Here is a 22,752-nt window from a genome sequence, read left to right as displayed (position 1 = left end):
TTAGACAGCATCAGTCTCAAAGCTTTTGAGCTGCCTGCATTCATCACAAAAACTGAGTTATAGACAGCATTTCTGAGCATCTCAAAACCTATATAGACAGCATTTTGGGGGTCACAGTCCCAAAACACAGCGAGTTACTGTAGTACTGTACATAGACGACACTTTTAGTTTCCATAGTCTTAAAATCTGCCGGTTGAGTGTGTTTCTGAGCACGTGTGTGTCTCACAGTGAGTGTACACCTACACACACTTCTCTAACATCTCGAAACCTTGCACACCGCCTACAGTGAAGCACACACACACACTCGAGCCGCTAGCAGACTGCAGTTAGAGCTTCTGTCTGGTCATGTGACGTGAGCGAGTGTGTGTGTCATGAAACATGTTTTCTGCATGTTTAATATACTTTATGATATTCTACTGGAGTTTCTCTGATATTCTTCATCAGTCGCTTGAGGAAGATGTGAATATCACAAAGATATATTTCACCCCAAAATCTGTCACTGTTTGGGGAAGTCGCGCGTGTGTGTGTTTTCAGTTTATGTGTGATTCACTGAGTCGGCATGTTTCAGACGTCAGAGAAGGAAAGTTCTCAGATTTCTTTAGGTTTTGTTTTGGGAATATATTATACACACAACTGTTCAAATCTATGATCATTGCATTGAAATATTTGTGTTTATGAGGACTGTGAAGAACCCATCTGTGTTTGATCATGTTGGATTCGCTGATGTTCACAGTTCCAGCGGTGCAGACTCAGACCATGAGGAGCAGATGCAGACACACACACACACACACCGAGCTTCAGTTCCAGTCAGAGGAGAGAGACGGCGTCTAGACGAGATCTCCGGCTCCGGGACGGCTCCGTCTGTGTGTGTCGCAAGCCTTGCACAGTTCCAGGAACAGCGATCGCCAGTCATCAGGAACATCATCCCAACACTGACGGCACGTCTCAATATTCTGAAATCAAGAAACATTTACTTAAGATGCAAAATGATATGAAAATTCCCTTTGAATTCAGTTTATTTTGAGCATAAATGAAATGAAATAAAAGGAGTCAGATTTACGCTCCCAGGAAATAAAAATAACAAATCTATTTGATTTTATTTAAATAACCATATTTTCAAAATGCATTTATTCAAATTGCTTAGAGGCGTATTGCATTCACTTGAAGAAAAAAATCTACTCTGTTTTTGTGAATTAACGAATTAATTTTTCATGAGAAAAAAATATTTTGCTCAGTTTTTCTGAATTAATGAGTTAATTTTTCATGGATTTTTGTTTTTGTTTTTGTTTTTTTGCTGTTTTTCTGAATTAACGAGTTAATTTTTCATGGAATTTTTTTTTGCTCTGTTTTTCAGAATTTACTCTGAATTAATTAAGCAAAAACTTTTTTCTCATGAAAAATTAACTCATTAATTCAGAAAAACAGAGTAGATTTTTTTTTCTTCAAGTGAATGCAATACGCCTCCGTAAAATATGACAATATTCAGTTAAAATGTTTTTAAAAAGATTCAAGCAAATTAGATTTATTTCTCAAATATATGAACCTGGTTATTGTGCATTGTGTTATTGTGCAAAAACATAAAATACACTAATATTAAAGACAATCTGTAAAAACAAGTCTTAAATATCATGCCGTCTGTAATGATATTTAACTGAAAAACAAGACCAAGACTCTGACGAAGAATATAGGTTCAATCTCTTCATGTGTGTGTGTGTGTGTGTGTGTGTGCACTGTAAAAAAAATGTTGTTGGTTTAACTTAAAAAAGTAAGTAACCTGGGTTGCCTTAAATTTTTAAGTTGATTGAACTGGAAAAAGTGAGTTAATACAATGAAGGAGATTAATTTAACCATCAGAAACTCAAAATAATAAGTTATCTGAACTAAATAAATTATTATAAAGTTGATTTGACAAAAGAAAATATGTTGTGATAACAAATCTTGAAAATTTTTTACAGTGAAATCTCATGGATGATGTGAAGTGGATGATTATTATTCATCTACAGTGTCTCTGAGAGTTCATCCGATCTCCTGGAGAGACAGCGAGTGTGTGTGTGTGTGTGACAGATTACCCATGATTCTCCAGCTCTCTCTCTGATCCAGGGGAACACGATCACTATATGATCATCACACCCTCACTCACGTCTGAAGTACACACACACACACACACACACACACACACACACTCCGCTTTAGATCAGATTAGCTCTAGATCCACAGTAGATGATCATCATTCAGGCAGAAATCATGATTTAGCATCTGAGAAAAAACAAGTGACGAGAAGCATTACAGCAACGTTACGCAACTAGTGTGAGGACACACACACACACACACACACACACACACACGTTCAGTTTCGATATCAGATCATCTAAAACCAGATGTTTTACGGAAAACTGAGCAGTTTCATCATTTCCCATAAACAGCTGTACATCTTATGAACACACACACACACACACACACACACACACACACACACACACACACACACACACGACTGAACAGATCACCTCATCATTATTGACACTGAATCGGCCTCAAATCAGCAGCTTCATCAGAAAACAGATCCGGTTCTGATCCACTCGCTGCTGAAACACACACACACACACACACACAGACACACACACTCAGAAAACATTTGAGTTCTCGGCTCAATCATAAAGAAGGCTTTATGCCAAAAAGGTTCAATATAAGGACAATGTTTTAAATGATTGTGTAATACTTTCATGTTTAATCTGAATGAAAATAGAAATATGGCTTTGCAGCGGAAATAAAATAAGCTTAATTTCTAAAAACATTTTAGTTTGTTTCAAGTAAAAAATAAATAGTTTCTCTGACTTTAGTTTTAGTGGTTCTTACAGTCTCATTTCTGTGTATTTGAAGATCCAATTGAACTGAAAGGAGACAGAATGGAAACACACACAAACGTACTCAATCAAATCATTTAACACACATTCCAGCGATCTATTATTCACATCTGTCATCATACGAGTTACACAACACACACACACACATCAGAACCGTCTGTGATCCAAAACACAAGTCAAACAAGAACACGTCTGACATCCATTACATCCAGACAGGACTTTATTTGATTTATAGAGCTCTTTCACAACACACACACACACACACACACACACACACACACACACACACACACACACACACACACACACACTCAAAGCCAGCTAAACTAAAGACGTAGGTCTGAAATAATGAAGCAACAGATGCAGATCTGAAAGTGAAGTTTGTGAGAAAACAGCAGATTTAAGTCCTTCAAAAGTCTCGACATGTTTTACTCTATTTCTGAGACATTTTAAAACGTTTTATACTGACTTTATTATATGAGTTTATATATTGCAATATGCTCTTAATAAATCACACTTGATAGCTTTTAAACTCAAAGTTCACTCTGTCTCAGGCTGTTTACACGGAAACGACTCTGAAGAGAAAACGCAAAAGTGGCGTTGCGTCATCACTTTTTATTCTGCGTTTAGACGAGCGTTTTGTGTGGGAAATCCGCGTGCAAATGGTGAAGCAAAAGTGTGTGAAATTCACTGTAGTATGCACTTCAGGCGGCTGTGAGTCCATACAACAACACCAAGTCCACACGCCTGCGTACAACCTTCACTGTCAAGCAGACTTTTGCGTTTTTACCGTTTACACGGGAACGCCGCGGTGGAGCGTTTTTAAGATTTCCACTCTGGAGGGTGGTTTCACCTTTTTTGCGTTTTTAAGCCTCAAAAACGCAGTCGCCGTGTAAACGAAAGGCACATCCGGTAAAATATTTTTACGTTTTCACCCGCGAGCGTTCTCGTGTAAACAGTGCCTCAGAATTAAACATACAATTACGTGAAAAAAGTCAGAATTGTGAGATTTTCTTACTGACTGGGGGAAACGAGGTTAATGAGCCGGTTTCTCCAGGGTTAATGAACGGGTTAAGAAGAACAACACAAACACTGTCTGATCAGATATGCCTCATTTACTGCAGTGCAAGATTCTACATTAATTATATAAAACAATTATAATAATTTGGGTTACCACAATGAAAATATTCAAATAAGAAAAAACAACAATAGCAGCTCTAGAAACATCATCATCATTAACATATCCAGAGCCAAAGTTTCTTCATCTTTGGTTTAGAAACGACTGCTGTTTTTCACAACTACACAAATCTACAGCCACTATTTCATCTATTGCTTTAGACTGGTTGAGTTCAACTATCAACGCCACACAACCTGCAAAAGTTTTTCATAATCTTTTTCTAAGAATTATTTGAAATGCATCAAGCAAAGCAGTCTAAAACATTAAAAGTTTAAAATGATCAAAAATGTATAAAATTAAATTTAAAAAAGCATGTTCGTAAATTGCAGCAAACTGCAGTACTTTTTTTTCCTCTTTGTGAAAAATAATGTGAGTAAAAATGCAATTCATTCAGGAAAATCATAATGACCTAATTTTTCTTCAAATGAAGAAAATGTGATATCAGGATTCAGTTCCACCATGTTTTACACACAACACCAGATTTGACACAATATACAAGTCACTTAAGAGGTATTTAAATCAAGGCAATTGATATTTTTGTAAATTCCTACATTTGACAGAAAATGATGTGCAAACTTAATATCCGAGGAAAACGGTCCTTGTTCTTCTTCATATAATTCTACATCATATATCCACACATTATTTTCATATTTAGGAAAGAAGCTTCAGTCCGTCAGACATAAAAACGAACATAAAAGGAGGAATCCTGAAATACTCGTCACGCCCCGCGAGTCCTCCAGTGTTTTAGTCCCGTGGGGAATGAGAGGAGTGTGTGTTTGTGATGCTCGTTCACCTGGAGGTCATCACGAGTGCGGAGCGGCTGATTCTCCATCAGAAGGAAACGCTGGCGTACATCAGCTCTTCACGACGCTATCTGACAGCACAGAGACACAACACATCCACAATGCATCTATTACAACCCAATAAGAACATACAAGAACAACATACAAGAATTGTCAGAACAACACAGCAGACGGACGACAGCGCTTGAAGATAAACTAATTTAAACACTTTACACTAATGCTCGTTAACGTTACTTCACGCATTAGGTATCATGAACAGGTTTTAATGTTAAAGTACAACATTTATATTGATAAATTACAAAACATTACAGCATTTATTTAAATTATCAGACTTAAATAGATTACTGTGATTTTTGTATATGCACTTAATTCAATAGTGTATTTTTATACATCATCATATAATGATTCCCATTGCATAAAACTAATATTTCTTGGTTTAGATTTGACCATTCAAAAATTATAAAAGGGTTGTAAGGTGCATTAAATTAATGAATTAATATATAACATTACATTTAATTTATTCATATATAATATTAATGTTAATTTCTACATATACTAACAGATTTCAAGTTTGTATATTAAATTATTTTAAATGTAGATGAACGATTTCCAATGCATGAAATGATGCATTAACCAATTGTATTTAAGTTTTGATAATTCAAAATATTGAATAAATATTAAAATTAGGGCTGTGCAAAAATTAATTGCGATTAATCGCATCAAAATAAAAGTCTGTGTTTAGATAATATATTTGTGTGTGCTGTATATAATTATTTTGTATATATAAATACACACACATGCATGTATATATTTAAGAAAATGTGTTATTCATATATAAAATATGTATATTTATATAATATAGATTATGTATATATATATATATATATATATATATATACAGAATTTAAGCGCAAATAATTCTTAAATATATACATGCATGCATAGGTATTTATATATACAAAATAATTATATACAGCACACACAAATATATCATCTAAACACAGACTTTTATTTTGGATGCGATTAATCGCAATTAATTTTTGCACAGCCCTAATTAAAATATAATGTTAATTTTTAACTAATACTGACAGATTTTACGTTTAAAGTCAGAATATTTTCTTAATTTTACAGTATATTCTAGATTAATGATTCCCAATGCATTCCATGATGCATTAACTAACATTAACAACCTTTTAATTCTAGTTTGATCATTACAGAAATGCAATAAACATTCAACTATAAAATTAATGTTAATATCTACTAAGAGTTTAGTTTTGCCTAATACACCGGATAAAAGGTCTGTGAGGTCATCCGGTTGTAAATGTGTAGTGTGTACGGTTGTGTAGTGTTCATGTGGGCGTTGTCTATGTTTGCTAAGTGGACTGTAGTGTTGATGTGAAGTATGTAGTGTGCAGTGCACATGACGAAGTGCGCACTTGGACTGGTAGGAGCAGGGTTGAATAAGGTCACTGGTTTCCACGGTGATCTGTTGCTGTGTTACGTGGACGTCATGTGACGAGGGAGCCGGCGTCTGTGGAGGAGCTTCTGTTAATACACCCTGAGAACAGGAAGTGACATCATCATTCAGGACATGCACGGGCAGGTTCAGGTATTTAGTAGGGTTTGCACGGTTAATCGGTATAATAAACCCAGAAGTGCGATAATCAAATCGTAAAGGCTGCGATCGAATTCAATAAAGATATGCGCTGCGTGTTTCAGAGCGAAGTATTCTGTGTTCATTTACACGTGAGCAGCTTGTGATCCAGTTTCAATAAGACTAATTCATATTGAATTGACATTGATGTATAATGACAAACTTTTGGGCCAAATAGTGCCGCCCTACAAACAATTCTACAGTTCAGTACAATAAAATTATTATTAACGATTAGATTATCTTGCTTAAACACTATTTAAGTAATATAAAAATTGCAATACTTTGTTTAATATTTGTATTTGGTAATAATTATTTTTATATTGATATTGAAATATAATGACACGTTTAGTGCATATAGTTGCACCGTAAAATAATATAACAATTATATTATTTTGCTTTAATCTTCCTTATTTTGTTTTATATTCTCATTTAATAAAATATACAAAAATTGTCATTTTAATGTATAATCATGAAATTTTGGGACAAATAATGCAGCAAACAATTTTAAAATTGTACTGTAGAAAATGTTATATATTATATATATTTTTTAATATATTTGACAGTGGAATATTACAATAGTGATATTTCTTATTTTATTTAGTTAATAACAACAAAACACAACACTAATAATAATATTAATAATTATTATGGTCATATTGATTTTGCGCTAAATAGTGCAGCCCTGCGAACAAGCACACCAAACCTTGAATTTTTATTCATAAATTCCCAAATCCGATATTTCCCTCGACTCGTATGGGTCTGGATATTAAGCTGGAGCTCTGTATTTAACACACATCGCTCAGGAAAGGTGTGTGATTTACCTCTACTGGAAGTGCTGACCGAGGGACCGGCGTCAACTGATGGATGAACGATCCTTGCATAGGGGCCGTAATGTACTGAAACACACACACACACACACACACACACACACACACATACAGTTCTCCTGATGTCCTGCAGAGGGCGCTGACTGATTGAGAGCTTTCAGATCAAGCAGTGCTTCCTGTGTGTGTGTGTGTGTGTGTGTGTGTGTGTGTGTGTATGTGTAAAGGATGGTTCAGCTATCAGTGCTAATGAGTGGAGTGAAAGGGCGTGGTCACGGGTGATTAACTTCCTGTTCTGGAGCACAGAGTAAATCTACATCAGTGTCACAGCACTGAAGACTGACTGCACATCACACACACACACACTCAAATACACACTCACGATTTTACCTGCTTTCTGTTTTTCACAAGTGTTGACCTTTCTGTGTGTTTCTCAAACCACATCAGTCACGCTGAAACATTACATGATAAACTGCTTTCATTCAGGTCCTGTAGTGAAAATTCATGTATTTCTGCATCAGCATTTTACATCTGAGACACCGAGAGACTGTTAAATATGGAGTGTTTGTCATCTGAAGGTAAAGTGTGTGTGTTGTAGTTTACACACACACACACACACAGATGGGGCAGATGGTGTGTGTTTGATGACAGAGAGAGTTCAGCAGGGTGTCTTGAGACAGAATACGTGAATCAGGTTCTAAATGATCTTGCACACACACACACACACACACACACACACACACACTCAACACACTCCCATCCATGTATTCACCCGAAACACCACCAATTATTTCTAGATGCAGGCATCGCCGTCAGGTAAACTCTGTTCTCGCAACTCTTAGATATGGGAAACGATCTGCTATATAATCCAGTATATAGACCTGTAGTGTATATAGACATATGTTGTATAGTCCTCTATATAGGCCTGTACACTGTCTAGTAAATAGTTAGGTCACTGGTCCTGTTTTTTAGTCTTGTATATTCCGGTCTATAGTTCCATATGCAGTCTGGTTTTTAATCTGGTATGTAGTCTAGTGTATAAATAGGTCAATGGTCAGGTTTGTAGTCCTCTATATAGGCATCTGTATAGTCCTCAATATAGACCTGTATTAAATCCTTTATATAGACCCATGTATAGTCCTTTATATAGACCAATGCATAGTCCTCTATATAGGCATGTGTTTAGTCCTCAGTATAGACCTGTATAAAGTCCTCTATATAGTCCTCTATATAGGCATCTGTATAGTCCTCAATATAGACCTGTATAAAGTCCTTTATATAGACCCATGTATAGTCCTTTATATAGACCAATGCATAGTCCTCTATATAGGCATGTGTTTAGTCCTCAGTATAGACCTGTATAAAGTCCTCTATATAGTCCTCGATATAGAACTATGTATGGTCCTCTATATAGGCCTGTGTATAGTCCTCTATATAGTCCCATGTATAGTCCTCTATATAGGCATGTTTATAGTCCTCTATATAGACCCATGTATAGTCCTCTATATAGGCATGTGTTTAGTCCTCAGTATAGACCTGTATAAAGTCCTCTATATAGTCCTCGATATAGAACTATGTATGGTCCTCTATATAGGCCTGTGTATAGTCCTCTATATAGTCCCATGTATAGTCCTCTATATAGGCATGTTTATAGTCCTCTATATAGACCCATGTATAGTCCTCTATATAGGCATGTGTTTAGTCCTCAGTATAGACCTGTATAAAGTCCTCTATATAGTCCTCGATATAGAACTATGTATAGTCCTCTATATAGTCCCATGTATAGTCCTCTATATAGGCATGTTTATAGTCCTCTATATAGACCCATGTATAGTCCTCTATATAGGCATGTTTATAGTCCTCTATATAGACCCATGTATAGTCCTCTATATAGACCCATGTATAGTCCTCTATATAGACCCATGTATAGTCCTCTATATAGACCCATGTATAGTCCTCTATATAGACCCATGTATAGTCCTCTATATAGGCATGTTTATAGTCCTCTATATAGACCCATGTATAGTCCTCTATATAGGCATGTTTATAGTCCTCTATATAGTCCCATGTATAGTCCTCTATATAGGCATGTTTATAGTTCTCTATATAGTCCCATGTATAGTCCTCTATATAGGCATGTTTATAGTCCTCTATATAGACCCATGTATAGTCCTCTATATAGGCATGTTTATAGTCCTCTATATAGACCCATGTATAGTCCTCTATATAGACCCATGTATAGTCCTCTATATAGGCATGTGTTTAGTCCTCAGTATAGACCTGTATAAAGTCCTCTATATAGTCCTCGATATAGAACTATGTATAGTCCTCTATATAGTCCCATGTATAGTCCTCTATATAGGCATGTTTATAGTCCTCTATATAGACCCATGTATAGTCCTCTATATAGGCATGTTTATAGTCCTCTATATAGACCCATGTATAGTCCTCTATATAGACCCATGTATAGTCCTCTATATAGACCCATGTATAGTCCTCTATATAGACCCATGTATAGTCCTCTATATAGACCCATGTATAGTCCTCTATATAGGCATGTTTATAGTCCTCTATATAGACCCATGTATAGTCCTCTATATAGGCATGTTTATAGTCCTCTATATAGTCCCATGTATAGTCCTCTATATAGGCATGTTTATAGTTCTCTATATAGTCCCATGTATAGTCCTCTATATAGGCATGTTTATAGTCCTCTATATAGACCCATGTATAGTCCTCTATATAGGCATGTTTATAGTCCTCTATATAGACCCATGTATAGTCCTCTATATAGACCCATGTATAGTCCTCTATATAGGCATGTGTTTAGTCCTCAGTATAGACCTGTATAAAGTCCTCTATATAGTCCTCGATATAGAACTATGTATAGTCCTCTATATAGTCCCATGTATAGTCCTCTATATAGGCATGTTTATAGTCCTCTATATAGACCCATGTATAGTCCTCTATATAGGCATGTTTATAGTCCTCTATATAGACCCATGTATAGTCCTCTATATAGACCCATGTATAGTCCTCTATATAGACCCATGTATAGTCCTCTATATAGACCCATGTATAGTCCTCTATATAGACCCATGTATAGTCCTCTATATAGGCATGTTTATAGTCCTCTATATAGACCCATGTATAGTCCTCTATATAGGCATGTTTATAGTCCTCTATATAGTCCCATGTATAGTCCTCTATATAGGCATGTTTATAGTTCTCTATATAGTCCCATGTATAGTCCTCTATATAGGCATGTTTATAGTCCTCTATATAGACCCATGTATAGTCCTCTATATAGGCATGTTTATAGTCCTCTATATAGACCCATGTATAGTCCTCTATATAGACCCATGTATAGTCCTCTATATAGACCCATGTATAGTCCTCTATATAGACCCATGTATAGTCCTCTATATAGACCCATGTATAGTCCTCTATATAGGCATGTTTATAGTCCTCTATATAGACCCATGTATAGTCCTCTATATAGGCATGTTTATAGTCCTCTATATAGTCCCATGTATAGTCCTCTATATAGGCATGTTTATAGTCCTCTTTATAGACCCATGTATAGTCCTCTATATAGGCATGTTTATAGTCCTCTATATAGACCCATGTATAGTCCTCTATATAGGCATGTGTTTAGTCCTCAGTATAGACCTGTATAAAGTCCTCTATATAGTACTCAATAAAGAACTATGTATGGTCCTCTATATAGGCCTGTGTATAGTCCTCTATATAGACCCATGTATAGTCCTCTATATAGTCCCATGTATAGTCCTCTATATAGGCATGTTTATAGTTCTCTATATAGTCCCATGTATGGTCCTCTATATAGGCATGTTTATAGTCCTCTATATATGCCTGTATACTGTATAGTAAATAGTAAGGTCAATAGTCAGGTTTCCAGTATATGTCAGTATATTAAGTCTATAGTATTGTGTATAGACCGTAGTATAGTGCGGGAAAGAGTCTGGTTCATATTCTGACCAAGATCAATCAGAGTAGACAGTCTGACTGACATGGACAGTGACAAAACACAGTTGATGTTTTTATGTGGCATTTAGTGAAGTCAGAGCAGACACGACTCATGACACACACACACACACACACACACACTCACGTTAGCAGCCGACCCCAGTGTGAGCTGGTTCATCTGTGCTGTTAGTGGAGTCATCATGGTCACTGGTGGAGCCGATCCGCCACTGTGATCGAGTCCTGGACTGATGATCGACCCCTACACACACACACACACATCAATGAACACTTGTTTGTATCGATTGAGTTTGAGTTGAGTAAATATAAATGAAACCACCACACAACACACTGAAATGGATTTAGTGAATATAACGATTCCATATTATGTGGCAATTCATCCGTCTGGCTTTAATGCGCTGACAGAATGTGAGCTGAATAAAGTCAATAAATGATTTAAACGCTCAAGAAAAGCACGAGGAACATGGTAAAGAATGTGTGTATCACCGCAGTCGTGTCACAGTAACTCATAAAGAAGTTTCTTGCACCAAAAACACTCACAATTTAGTTTTTCAATATCAATTTCAGCCTCTCTGATGCAGCAACTGCTACTGTGCCTTTAAGAAGACTTGTGCATGTAAAAGTCACATAGAGACGAAAGGTCAGAGGTCACTTACTGTCGGTTGCATGACATACTGATGTTGGGGCATCCATGCCGTACTCTGAACCTGTGAGCAACAAGACACACAAACATGTGTTCACAAAACATAAACACTGTCCACACACACACACACACACACACACACACACACACTGTGGAGATACTAGTTATCTACACAAGGTGACCGTTAGTCATCTGTATATCTTTTATATGGACTGTATATGTGTGTATATATATATGCGATGCGTCATTACACAGATATGAGATTAATTTGAACATATTGTTGCTTAATTAGTGAGTAAATGTGTGTTTTCTGAGAACAGAAGATGACGTTCCTCTGCTCTGAGGATGATAAATCAATCTGAGAGTGATGGATCACAGCTCTCCTCCTCATCTGACAGCGCCGCCTGCTCTCCTTCTCTCATTTGTTAGTCAAATCTATTGTTCAATATGAGCGTCAGAGCAACAACTGAATCCAGTTAATTCCTCACACACACACACACACACACACACTATGAGGAGGTGAATGTGTCTGTCCCTGATCATATTCATTACATGAACTCAAACGTGTTTCCAGCTCACAGGAGATCAGAGAGCGTGTGTTGACACGTGGAATCCCTCTCTCACACACACACACACACACACACTCACCTGATAAGTCGACACAGGTGAAGCGGTGATGAACGGAGAGATAGACGCCTGCGCGATCATCCGGTTAGTAGTGATACTATAAGGAGACGAGTAGAAACTGCGGAGACAAAGACCGGTTTATGTACAGAGCAGAGACTTTATTTTAAAAGTGTGTAATATATTTATATATATATATAACTCAGACAGTTTCTTCTGATAACAAGAGATCACTCTAAATTATAATGTGCACTTTCTTTAAAGCCTTTTTTTAAAACGATGTGTGTTGTGAAAAGAGCTATACAAATAAATGTGACACACACACGTATATCTATATATTAGAGCTGTCAAACGATTAATTGCATCCAAAATAAAAGTTTGTGTTTACATAATATATGTGGGTGCACTGTGTATAATTATTTTGTATATATATATATATAAATACACACACATGCTTGTATATATTTAAGAAATATTTTCATGTATATATTGTATAAAGATTTATATTTAATTTATATACAAATTTTAAATATTATATATAAATATTTTATATATAAATAATATTTTTTTCTTAAATATAAATGCATGCGTGTGTATTTATATATAAAATAACTATACACAGTGCACCCACAGATATTATGTAAACACAGACTTTTATTTTGGATTGTTTCCTAATATATATATATATATATATATATATATATATATGTATATATGAAGAGTTCAGATGCAAAAGCCTCTAAGTGCCATTTAAAATTTTCTTCTAGAATGGTCATTTTTATCAAGCTTGTATATTTAAGTTCAGTGATTTCACTTAAATGGCAATTAATAGGTAATCTTCATTGCCATTTAAGTGAAATCACTGAACTGAAATATACAAGCTTGATAAAAATGATCATTCTAGAAGAAAATTTCAAATGGCACTTAGAGGCTTTTGCATCTGAACTCTTCATATTCATATTCAAAATGTAAATTATAATTTGGATTTATGCCTATTAGAACCACGTACTAGATTCATTTTTAGTATAATAGTACGCCAATGATAGCTAATTAACAATGGTGATGCATTTGAACACGCTCCAGTGTTATTGGCTGCGTCCTGTAGGCGGCGCTGTGGAGCTCGACCTGTAAATAATCAGAGCTGACAGGAAGTGATCTCGTATCAGACGGGATGTTTCATTAGGGGACGGACACAGGAAACAGGAAGTGAGGGATTTCCTGTAAGCAAAACACACTGGGAAAGGCAATCTTTCCTCCTGTCTCTCTCTCTGTGTGTGTGTGTGTGTGTGTGTGTGTGAGAGACGTACCCGTTCTGGATTACGGCAGGCTCGTATGTGAGTGTCATTCCCGTCTGCAGAGACACACAGAAGCGTTAACGTGTGACGGTGTGTGTGAACAGCGGCTGTCAGTCTCTTTCTGATCCTGTTTCAGCGGATGAGCGTCACTCCGTCACACGAGCGATCTACACTCACACACTTCATGATGACCAGAGCGAGTTTATAGGGAGAGTTCACTTGATAAAAGTACATCTATCCATCATAAAAGTGAGAGAGTGTGTGTGAGTGTGAGCTGTGTGCAGATGTTCATGACTGGAGACACACAGCAGGTGCGTCAGATCTGATCTGATGATGATGATGATGAGCCTGATTTACTGTAAATGACACATAGTGTGTGTACATCCGTGTGTTTGTGTGTGTGTGTGTGTGTGTGTTCTCACCTCTCCTTCGCTCCACGCTCGGCCATTCTGTGTATATTTATTTTGGGTTTGTCTTTTCTTCTGACCGCCATCAGCAAACTTACACAGCAGCGGCTCAGACGGACCTGCAGAGAGAGAGAGAGAGAGAGAGAGAGACACCAAGAACTCTATGAGCCCTAAAAGAGCAACATCTGAGCAATAACATCCATAAATCAGCCGTTCCTCCAGTGATGTTAGATACAGTGTGTGTATGGCAAGACGTTTTAGCTTTTATTCATTTCCAGGATAGGAATTCTTGATATCAACAATTGTATTTTCACTAGTGAAATGTCCCCATAGGCTGCCATTCAAAACCAATTGTTGATATCAAGAAATGATTTCTTACTAGTTGAAATTCCAATTTCACATATCAGAAATACAATTATTACTAGTAACAACCTTTATTTTTGATATCAAGAATTCAATTGTTACTAGTTGAAATGTCTATTCTTGATATCCACTATTGAATTGCTACTAGTAACAATGTTCATTTTTGATATCAATAATTCAATTTTTACTAGTGACAATGTTAATTTCTGATATCATGAATGTGATTGTTACTAGTAAAAAAGCCATTTTAGATATCTGAAATAATATTGATATCAGAAATACATTTTCAGATATCAAAAATTGTCATTTAATTGTTGATATCAATAATAGACATTTCAACTAGTGACAATTTAATTATTGATATCAGGAATTCACATTTTTACTAGTAACAATATAATTATTGATATCAAAAATGATATTTCTACTAGTTAAAAATCAATTCTTGATATCAACAATTCATTTTGAATGGCAGCAGCCTATGCCGTTTTAGCTTTTATTTATTTCCAGGATATGAATTCTTGACATCAACAATGCCATTTTTGGATATCAAGAATTGAATTGCTGATATCTGTAATTGTATTTTCACTAGTGAAATGTCACCATAGGCTGCCATTCAAAATCAATTGTTGATATCAAGAATTCATATCCTGCGAATGATTAAAAGTTAAAATGGCTTGCCATAGTGTGTGTTTGTGTGTGTGTTAGTGATCTGTCAGGAACCAAACAAGCATCATTTCACCCACTCATCACGTTTGACAAATGACAGCGCTCATGCCGATACTGTACTGAACACGGAGGCGCTGTACCTGGGACGCCCGGAGGAGGTTTGAGATATTTCCCATTGAAATGTTGTATGACGACTTCACATTTCTCCGTGGACTCCATCCTGAAGAAGAAAACACACACACACACACACACACGACAGACATTCACACGAATGACTGGAACAAAACGGACAGCAGGAAATCACAACGTTGTGTTTTGATTTGTTCGTCAGAAGCTGTAAAATAAATAGCTGTAAATAAAATTTACTATAAAAAATACGGTAAGAACATTTTAAGTTTTACAGACTTAACTTGAATTTACAGTAAAAAGACGTATTTCACTATCTAAAATCATGTTAATTTTCAGCCCTGTTGAAGTACTGATATACGTTTTGTAGTGTTGTAATACACTGACAACCACCAATCACAGCAGAGATACGAGTCACATGATCAATCAAAGCTCATCACAAACAGCTTTATCATCATAATAATAAACAGAAGCTGCATTCACACAAACACTGAACACCATAATGGTGACGCGCATGAATTTAATAAACATTCATTTAAAAACATTAAATAACTTAAAACTCTAATGTACATAACGGATTAGAAAAAACTAAGAAAACTATGAAGAAACAGTTATTTCAACTAACATACATCAAATGTGAAGTGTTTGAATGGCAATTTACGTTTTTTCACGGCAAATTTCACTAAATAAAATAAAATAAAAATAAAAATAAAACGGTATTTTACTGTAAAATAAAAATTACATGTATTGTTTATTTAAAAAATTAAATGTTCTGTTTGATATATAACAGTTATTTACCGCATACAGTACGGAAACTTTCTATTAACCAATGAACAGTTTTTCACCGTAGCATTTTCACTTTTACCGTTAAAATCACGATATCTTTTTTACAGTTGACCCTCATTAGCACAGAAAACACCTTATATAAAGTCTATTAAACACACTGTCTACTGAACACACACACACACACGCTGGTTTACCTGGCGAAGCCGACGCCTCTGCTCACGCCGCTAGCGTCTCGTAACACGCGCGTGGAGATCACATGACCAAAGGGTCGAAGCGCCGCCTCCAGCTCCTGTTCGTCCATAGAGACGGGCAGATTAGACAGGTACAGGTTAGTGGGGTCCTGCTCCTGCTGCTACACACACACACACACACACACACACACAGATCACCCATGTGACTTAAACACTCACATTTATGCTGTAATTGACAGTTTGAATGATTAAAATTGGCCAACTTCAGCATCAAAGCTTCAATAAAACATGTCAAAAAATGTATTAATTAAAATAATAATCAAAAATCTTAATATTCAGCGATACTAAAATAACATTGCTGAAAAACAGATATTATACATTGCGGAATTTTTAATGAACAATCTTGCATTACATGATTTACAAAAGCATGCATGATGACAAATGAACATGAACATGTGACTGTACGAATGCGAGTTTGTGAGGACAGATCAGGGTTCGACTCTCATTCACACACTGACAGACCAACACACTAATAAACTACAGTGAGAGAGAGAGAGAGAGAGAGAGAGAGCTCCTCTGTCCCGTTAATGTCCTTTAATACCGAGTCAAACACGCTTGTGTGTGTGCGTGCGTGTGTGTGCGTGTGTGTGTGCGTGCGTGTGTGTCCGTCTCCTACTGGCATGTACATGTTCAATGTGTTCCGAGTTTTGGAAGGATTGCGTGACTGGCACAGGAAGCAGACGTGCCTGCTAGTGTGTGTGTGTGTGTGTGTGTGTGTGTTTCCTCCTGTTGTGTAAACAAACGTAAACACACACACAAATGTAAACACACACTCCTCTGCGCATATGTTATTTATTGTGGGAAACCTGTATGTGTGTGTTTGTTGTCGAATATGCTTTCAGAAATGACAGGAATCATGTGACCAGCGATCAGTGTGTGTTAATGAAGAGGTTAATAATGTGCGTTTAAACGTTTATTTCCTCTCATTCTGTCTGTATTAAATGCTCCAACACACACACACACACACATGCGCACAGTGTTTAGAAATTTCCAGACCTTTTACATTAATATATATATATATTTCTATTTCTTTCCATAAAATTGCAAATATTTACGAATGATCCACTTCTGCATCACATCCACCGTAGAATAAATTATTTTCAGATAATATATTGGAGTAAAATACTCCTTCAGTACTTCTAAAAATGTCAACATTATTTTACTTGTTGACACTTTACTAGCAATTTTATTAGTGAAAATTGTACAATTAATATAAGTGCACTTTAAAATCCCACTTTTTGTCTATATTTTAACATCGAATGCAGAAAAATTGGTACTCTAATAAAAAAAAAATGCAAGTATTTAAGTAACTAAAAATATTAAACAGCAAGAACTTACACTTTCACTCATGATGCACTTTGGGCAAAGCATAGTGACAAATATTAGATTTTGATTAGATTTGATTTAAAACAGAAGTCACCATTACAGTAATTAGTGTCTGTTGTTGGTTCATACAACTTGTTTTTGTTTCATATTTTATTTCAGTTAAAGTTGACGTAACAAACCATCGCGGAGTCCAAACCTCCATAATATACATCCAGAGTAATGTCCGAATTCATCAAACTAATCCTTATATATATATATATATTTGTTAAATTTTGATTGTTTGTGTTGTATTTTGTGGTTTTAAAATATTATTTTGCTGATAAATTAATAAATAAAATAAATTCATAAAGTGTGCAGACACTATCCCATGATGCCGCGGGAGAGGATTTCATGGGATCACATGACCCTGACAACATGGCGAATGAAGCATTCAGTACACATTTTATTTAACAGTTGCGAAGTATCAAACCAAATATACACTCTTAGAAGAAAAGGTTCTATATAGAACCTTAAAAGGTTCTATCAGTGCTACGTATTTGGAACCCCTAAAAGGTTCTATACACTCTTAAAAAAAGGGTTCCTCTGGGTTCTATATAGAACCCTGGGGTTCCGTACTTGGCCAATAGAACCTTTTACCAAAAAAATGGTTCTATATAGAACCATTTTGGAGTTCCATTTATGAAGCGGGGGATGGAACCATTTCTGCTTCTAAATAGAACCATTTCTTCTAAGAGTGTAGTACAACACAGTATGAGATTTCCCACTAAACAAGTGTGTGTGTTCATGTATCCATGTGAAGTTACAATATATGTGTGTTTGTTCAGTACATGTAAACACATGCGGAATAGTATACTTGTGGTTTAGTCGCTCACGCCACTTGCTGATTATTATTTACAGTGTGCTTGAAGATGCATAATTCACACAAAGCATCATGGGAATAGTGCGGATACAAATCTCTATTCCTATGGAAAACATGGCCTAATGAGTGCCGGATCTTCCCGCCATTTCAGGCCAGAGAGGAAATTTGCAAGTGATTAGCATCTCATTATCATACGATCACAGTGAACCGAGTGCAGAAAACAAAACTGAAATATCATTATTCAAACTATAACGACTAACAAAACTGATTCGGTCTTCTGGCGTGTTCCTGGTCGTACTGTGAATGATTTATCAGAGCAAGTTATTCTAAAAATAAGAATAATATTAATATTCTCCACTTTTGAACAACTTTTCTGTCCCACTGACGCCATCTGTCTCAGTTCTGAAGGGCAATGAGAGGGAGCTGTGGCTAGCAGAGGACAGAGATGCATTATGGGATTGAGTTCCCTAATTACAGCGCGATCACAGTGTGCGACTCAGACTCATCTCACACTGAATACACAGCTTTACACTTACATTTATGCATACATTGCATTTGAAGGAACACATTTACATTCTCATCAGTTCTTGGGAATCGAACCCATGACCTTGGCGTTGCAAGCGCTTGAGCTACAGGAAAGCTTTTTCAATTAAATGTACATTTACATTCACTAAAAGCCATTCATCAGAGCCTAGTGTTGTCAAAAATATCGTCTCTGAAACGGTACCATCTATCTGTGACGCCGTCATAAAGCCGAGCTTGCGAGAACCAAACTGACTTCTTTCTTTCGTGGCTTATTGCGCTTTAACAGTCAAATACATACAAAATTAAGTAAAAATGCCCGTGTCGCTGAGTTTTCAGGTTAATACAGTCAGTTGTGTAACAGTATACTGGATCCGTGCAGAAGCTCTTAAAGTGACAGCAGCTTAATAAACTTCAAGATGTTCATCAAACAGAAGACAAAGAAAATCACTCACCGCTCTTAAATAAATAACTTTTGTAACTAATTGTAAGCATCAATTTTTTATTTAATTGTTAAAATGAAAGCTATCCAGTGTTATTTTATACTTGATTACTCTTAACTGTTTTTTTTTCTACCATTAATACTAACACTAATAGAACCAACACATTTTGTAATATAAAATGCCAAAGTTTTTATGATAACTACATTATGAACCAAGAAGCCAAAAATACACAGAATATCCCCAACAGAACAAAACTATACAATCTCAAAATAAATTATGTAACACACTGCAACCAATAAACGATGTAACTGCAAGACGTGTACTGCAAATATTGTTGGTTTGTGAAAATTATACAAATTACAGTACAGATTTGGCCGATAGTTTTAGATTTTGTGTATTAAATGGGACTTTTAATTAGAAACGAGCCTGGGACTCTTATTTTGAAATAAGATATAATATTTTGAACTTTCATCTGTTCATTCAAACAAATTCTTACAATCATCTATATCATATAAACACTATTAAACATGATCATTGTGACGTGAAACTGCTTCTCAAACAAGAACAAATGTGGGCGGGGCTTGATTTTGAAAATAAAAAATAAAATAAAAATTGGGCCATAATTCATGTCCTGTTTTTTTCTATATCCACATTTAAGATCTCTTATAAAGACTTTTATTTTACAACCTTAAATGTGTTCAAACTGAATGCGTTTTTAAGAAGGTGCAGGACAGCTGTGACTGTGTTTACACACATCGATTTCTGTCAGTGCGGATCCACGAATCAGGTCTGATGACACGGGCGTCACAAACATAACACACTAAACCTCGGCGCATTTGACGAGAAGCTCGAGTCCTGTCAGTAAAGAGACACTGTGAGGATGAGGGATTCATTTAGAGTCACATCACCTGATTCTGTGTGTGTGTGAGAGAAACAGAGGAGAGAATCTGTTAGACCAACTAATTAACACCCGACTCGACTGTCAGACAGTAACGAGAGAGAGAGAGAGAGAGAGAGAGAGAGAGAGAGGAGTGCAGATTTATTATTAAGCTCACAAAGGAGGAAAGACAGAAAGCGCTTCTCATGAATATGGAGCAACTATGACTTGGACATCTACGATTCTTTTCTTTTCATAAATGAAATATTGCAGTGTTTATTCTAAATGATTTATTGGTGCACATCATTATTGTTTTAAACTAGGGCTGTCAAACGATTAATCGCGATTAATCACATCCAAAATAAAAGTTTGTTTTTGCATAATATACGTGGGTGCACTGTGTATAATTATATATATATAATATAAATACACACAAATGCATGTATATTTAAGAAATAAATATTATTTATATATAAAATATTTACATTCACATATATAAATTATATATAAATCTATATAGAGTATATACGTGAAAATATTTCTTAAATATATACAAGCATGTGTGTGTATTTATATATATATATATATAAAATAATCATTCACAGTGCACTCACATATATTATGTAAACACAAACTTTTATTTTGGATGCGATTAATCGCGATTATTCGTTTGACAGCCCTATTTTACACTCATGTTCCCATTCTCTTCTCTGATGATGTGGGCGGGGCAACCTGTCACTCACATGAGATCCACCAATAGCAAACCACGACCATCCAATCAATTTCTCACAGACAAAATCAAGCCCCGCACACATTTGTTCTTGTTCGAGAAGCAGTTTCACGTCACAGTAGGGAAGAAAAGACGAGCACAACTTCTGTTTCGAGTCGACTTTAAGCATTAGAGGAACTAAACTAGTAGAAAAACACGTATACTAGTTCTCTGAAGAACATTAGGATGAAAAACAGACAAACCACCAGGGTTAGTATTAGCAACTGACACTAAATCGTTAACTGAAATAAAAATAAAAAGTACTTTTATCTAGTTGCCAAAGCAACATTTCACAGCTTAACTTGATGTACTGAATTTAACTAAAACAGACATTAAAAACAATAAAAACTAAAGCCGTACAAATGAATAAAAATGACATTTAAAAAATATCTAATAAAAATATCTATTAAAAAAATTTGTAAAAAATAAAAAATAAAAATTAAAAATAAAATATCTCTGAAAAAACAAAACAAAAAAACAAAAAAAAACTCATTCACTTATTCCCTGGGAGTCGAACCCATGACCTGAAATATGTTGTAAATGCATCAGATGTCTGTTTGAATGTGCAGAGGATAAAACAGCTCACAACTCATCTGTTACAGGCATGATGATGATGATGATGATGATGAAGATGCCTCACCTTCGCCATCTGCGCCTGCACACCGCTGGCCTTCAGAGACAAAACAGCCTTCTGCGCCGCTGCCGGACAGTCGAAGTCCACGAAACCGTAACCTGCAGACACAGCAGAACCGTAACGTCAGGTCACATGACCAGTGTTATCACCAGTGACCAGTGTCTTGCTCTGACTCTACTGTTCGAACTCGTTCATCAAAATGAACGAATCTTTTGAGAGTCATTTCGTTCGTTGAATGAACCAAATGACTCGAAAAAAGATTTGTTCATTTTGATGAACAAGTTCGAACAGGAGAGTCACGAACGCGCATCACAGAACAGAGCAAGGCGAGCATTTGAGCTTATAAAACTTAAACTTTGCGATCGTTTCGCTTGATAAGACCCTTATTCATCATCTGGAGTCGTTTAAAGCCCTTTGAACAGTCTCATTTGGACCTTGAACCGTTTGGACCCCATTGAAGTCAATTATATGGAGAAAATCCTGGAGCGTTTTCATCAAAAACCTTCATTTGTTTTCGACTGAGAAAGAAAGACATGGACATCTTGGATGACATGGGGGTGAGGAAATTATGTCCGAATCCGTCCCTCATCCTTGAGCGGATCACGTCTAAAAGCACTTTGTGAAACTGCGTTGAGGAAAACCAGCACAACGAAACACGCTTTTCATGATGCGATGATCACCTTTAGCAGGCGCCTCTCAGGATTAAAGCCTGCACACACTCAGCCCTGCGTTTCCTACTCGTGTTCCCCGTTTCTCCTGACCTCATCCATCAGCGAGTCGCGAGGAAACCCGCAAACCCCATTACCGAGTTATGAGATATTTATGAGTGAC

General features: G+C 36.1%; 1 protein-coding gene across 11 annotated transcripts in view; it reads right to left on the bottom strand.

Moving 5' to 3' along the window:
- The window catches only part of LOC120475253 (RNA-binding motif, single-stranded-interacting protein 3), a 37,952-nt gene that overhangs the window by 517 nt on the left and 14,683 nt on the right, over nucleotides 1-22,752 (bottom strand). For 6 of the 11 annotated variants that reach the window (XM_089122943.1, XM_089122946.1, XM_089122950.1 and 3 more), the window contains 11 exons: nucleotides 21,928-22,019; nucleotides 16,435-16,592; nucleotides 15,469-15,548; nucleotides 14,315-14,418; nucleotides 13,905-13,948; nucleotides 12,622-12,718; nucleotides 11,987-12,037; nucleotides 11,458-11,571; nucleotides 7,320-7,394; nucleotides 6,281-6,402; nucleotides 3,962-4,911 (listed from right to left, as the gene is read on the bottom strand). In XM_089122943.1, the coding sequence (XP_088979069.1) occupies nucleotides 4,896-4,911; nucleotides 6,281-6,402; nucleotides 7,320-7,394; nucleotides 11,458-11,571; nucleotides 11,987-12,037; nucleotides 12,622-12,718; nucleotides 13,905-13,948; nucleotides 14,315-14,418; nucleotides 15,469-15,548; nucleotides 16,435-16,592; nucleotides 21,928-22,019 (953 nt within the window). In that variant the 3' untranslated portion in view covers nucleotides 3,962-4,895. Of the gene's footprint in view, nucleotides 1-619; nucleotides 954-3,961; nucleotides 4,916-6,280; nucleotides 6,403-7,319; nucleotides 7,395-11,457; nucleotides 11,572-11,986; nucleotides 12,038-12,621; nucleotides 12,719-13,904; nucleotides 13,949-14,314; nucleotides 14,419-15,468; nucleotides 15,549-16,434; nucleotides 16,593-21,927; nucleotides 22,020-22,752 lie in introns of those variants that run through there. The other 5 variants (XM_089122947.1, XM_089122949.1, XM_089122948.1 and 2 more) reach the window with 5 other exon arrangements.

The sequence above is a fragment of the Pimephales promelas genome, chromosome 18, assembly GCF_988280905.1.
Source record: "Pimephales promelas chromosome 18, fPimPro1.hap1.1, whole genome shotgun sequence".
Lineage (NCBI taxonomy): Eukaryota > Metazoa > Chordata > Actinopteri > Cypriniformes > Leuciscidae > Pimephales > Pimephales promelas.
Note: the sequence above shows the minus strand (reverse complement) of the source record. Positions and strands in the feature narration are given on the sequence as shown.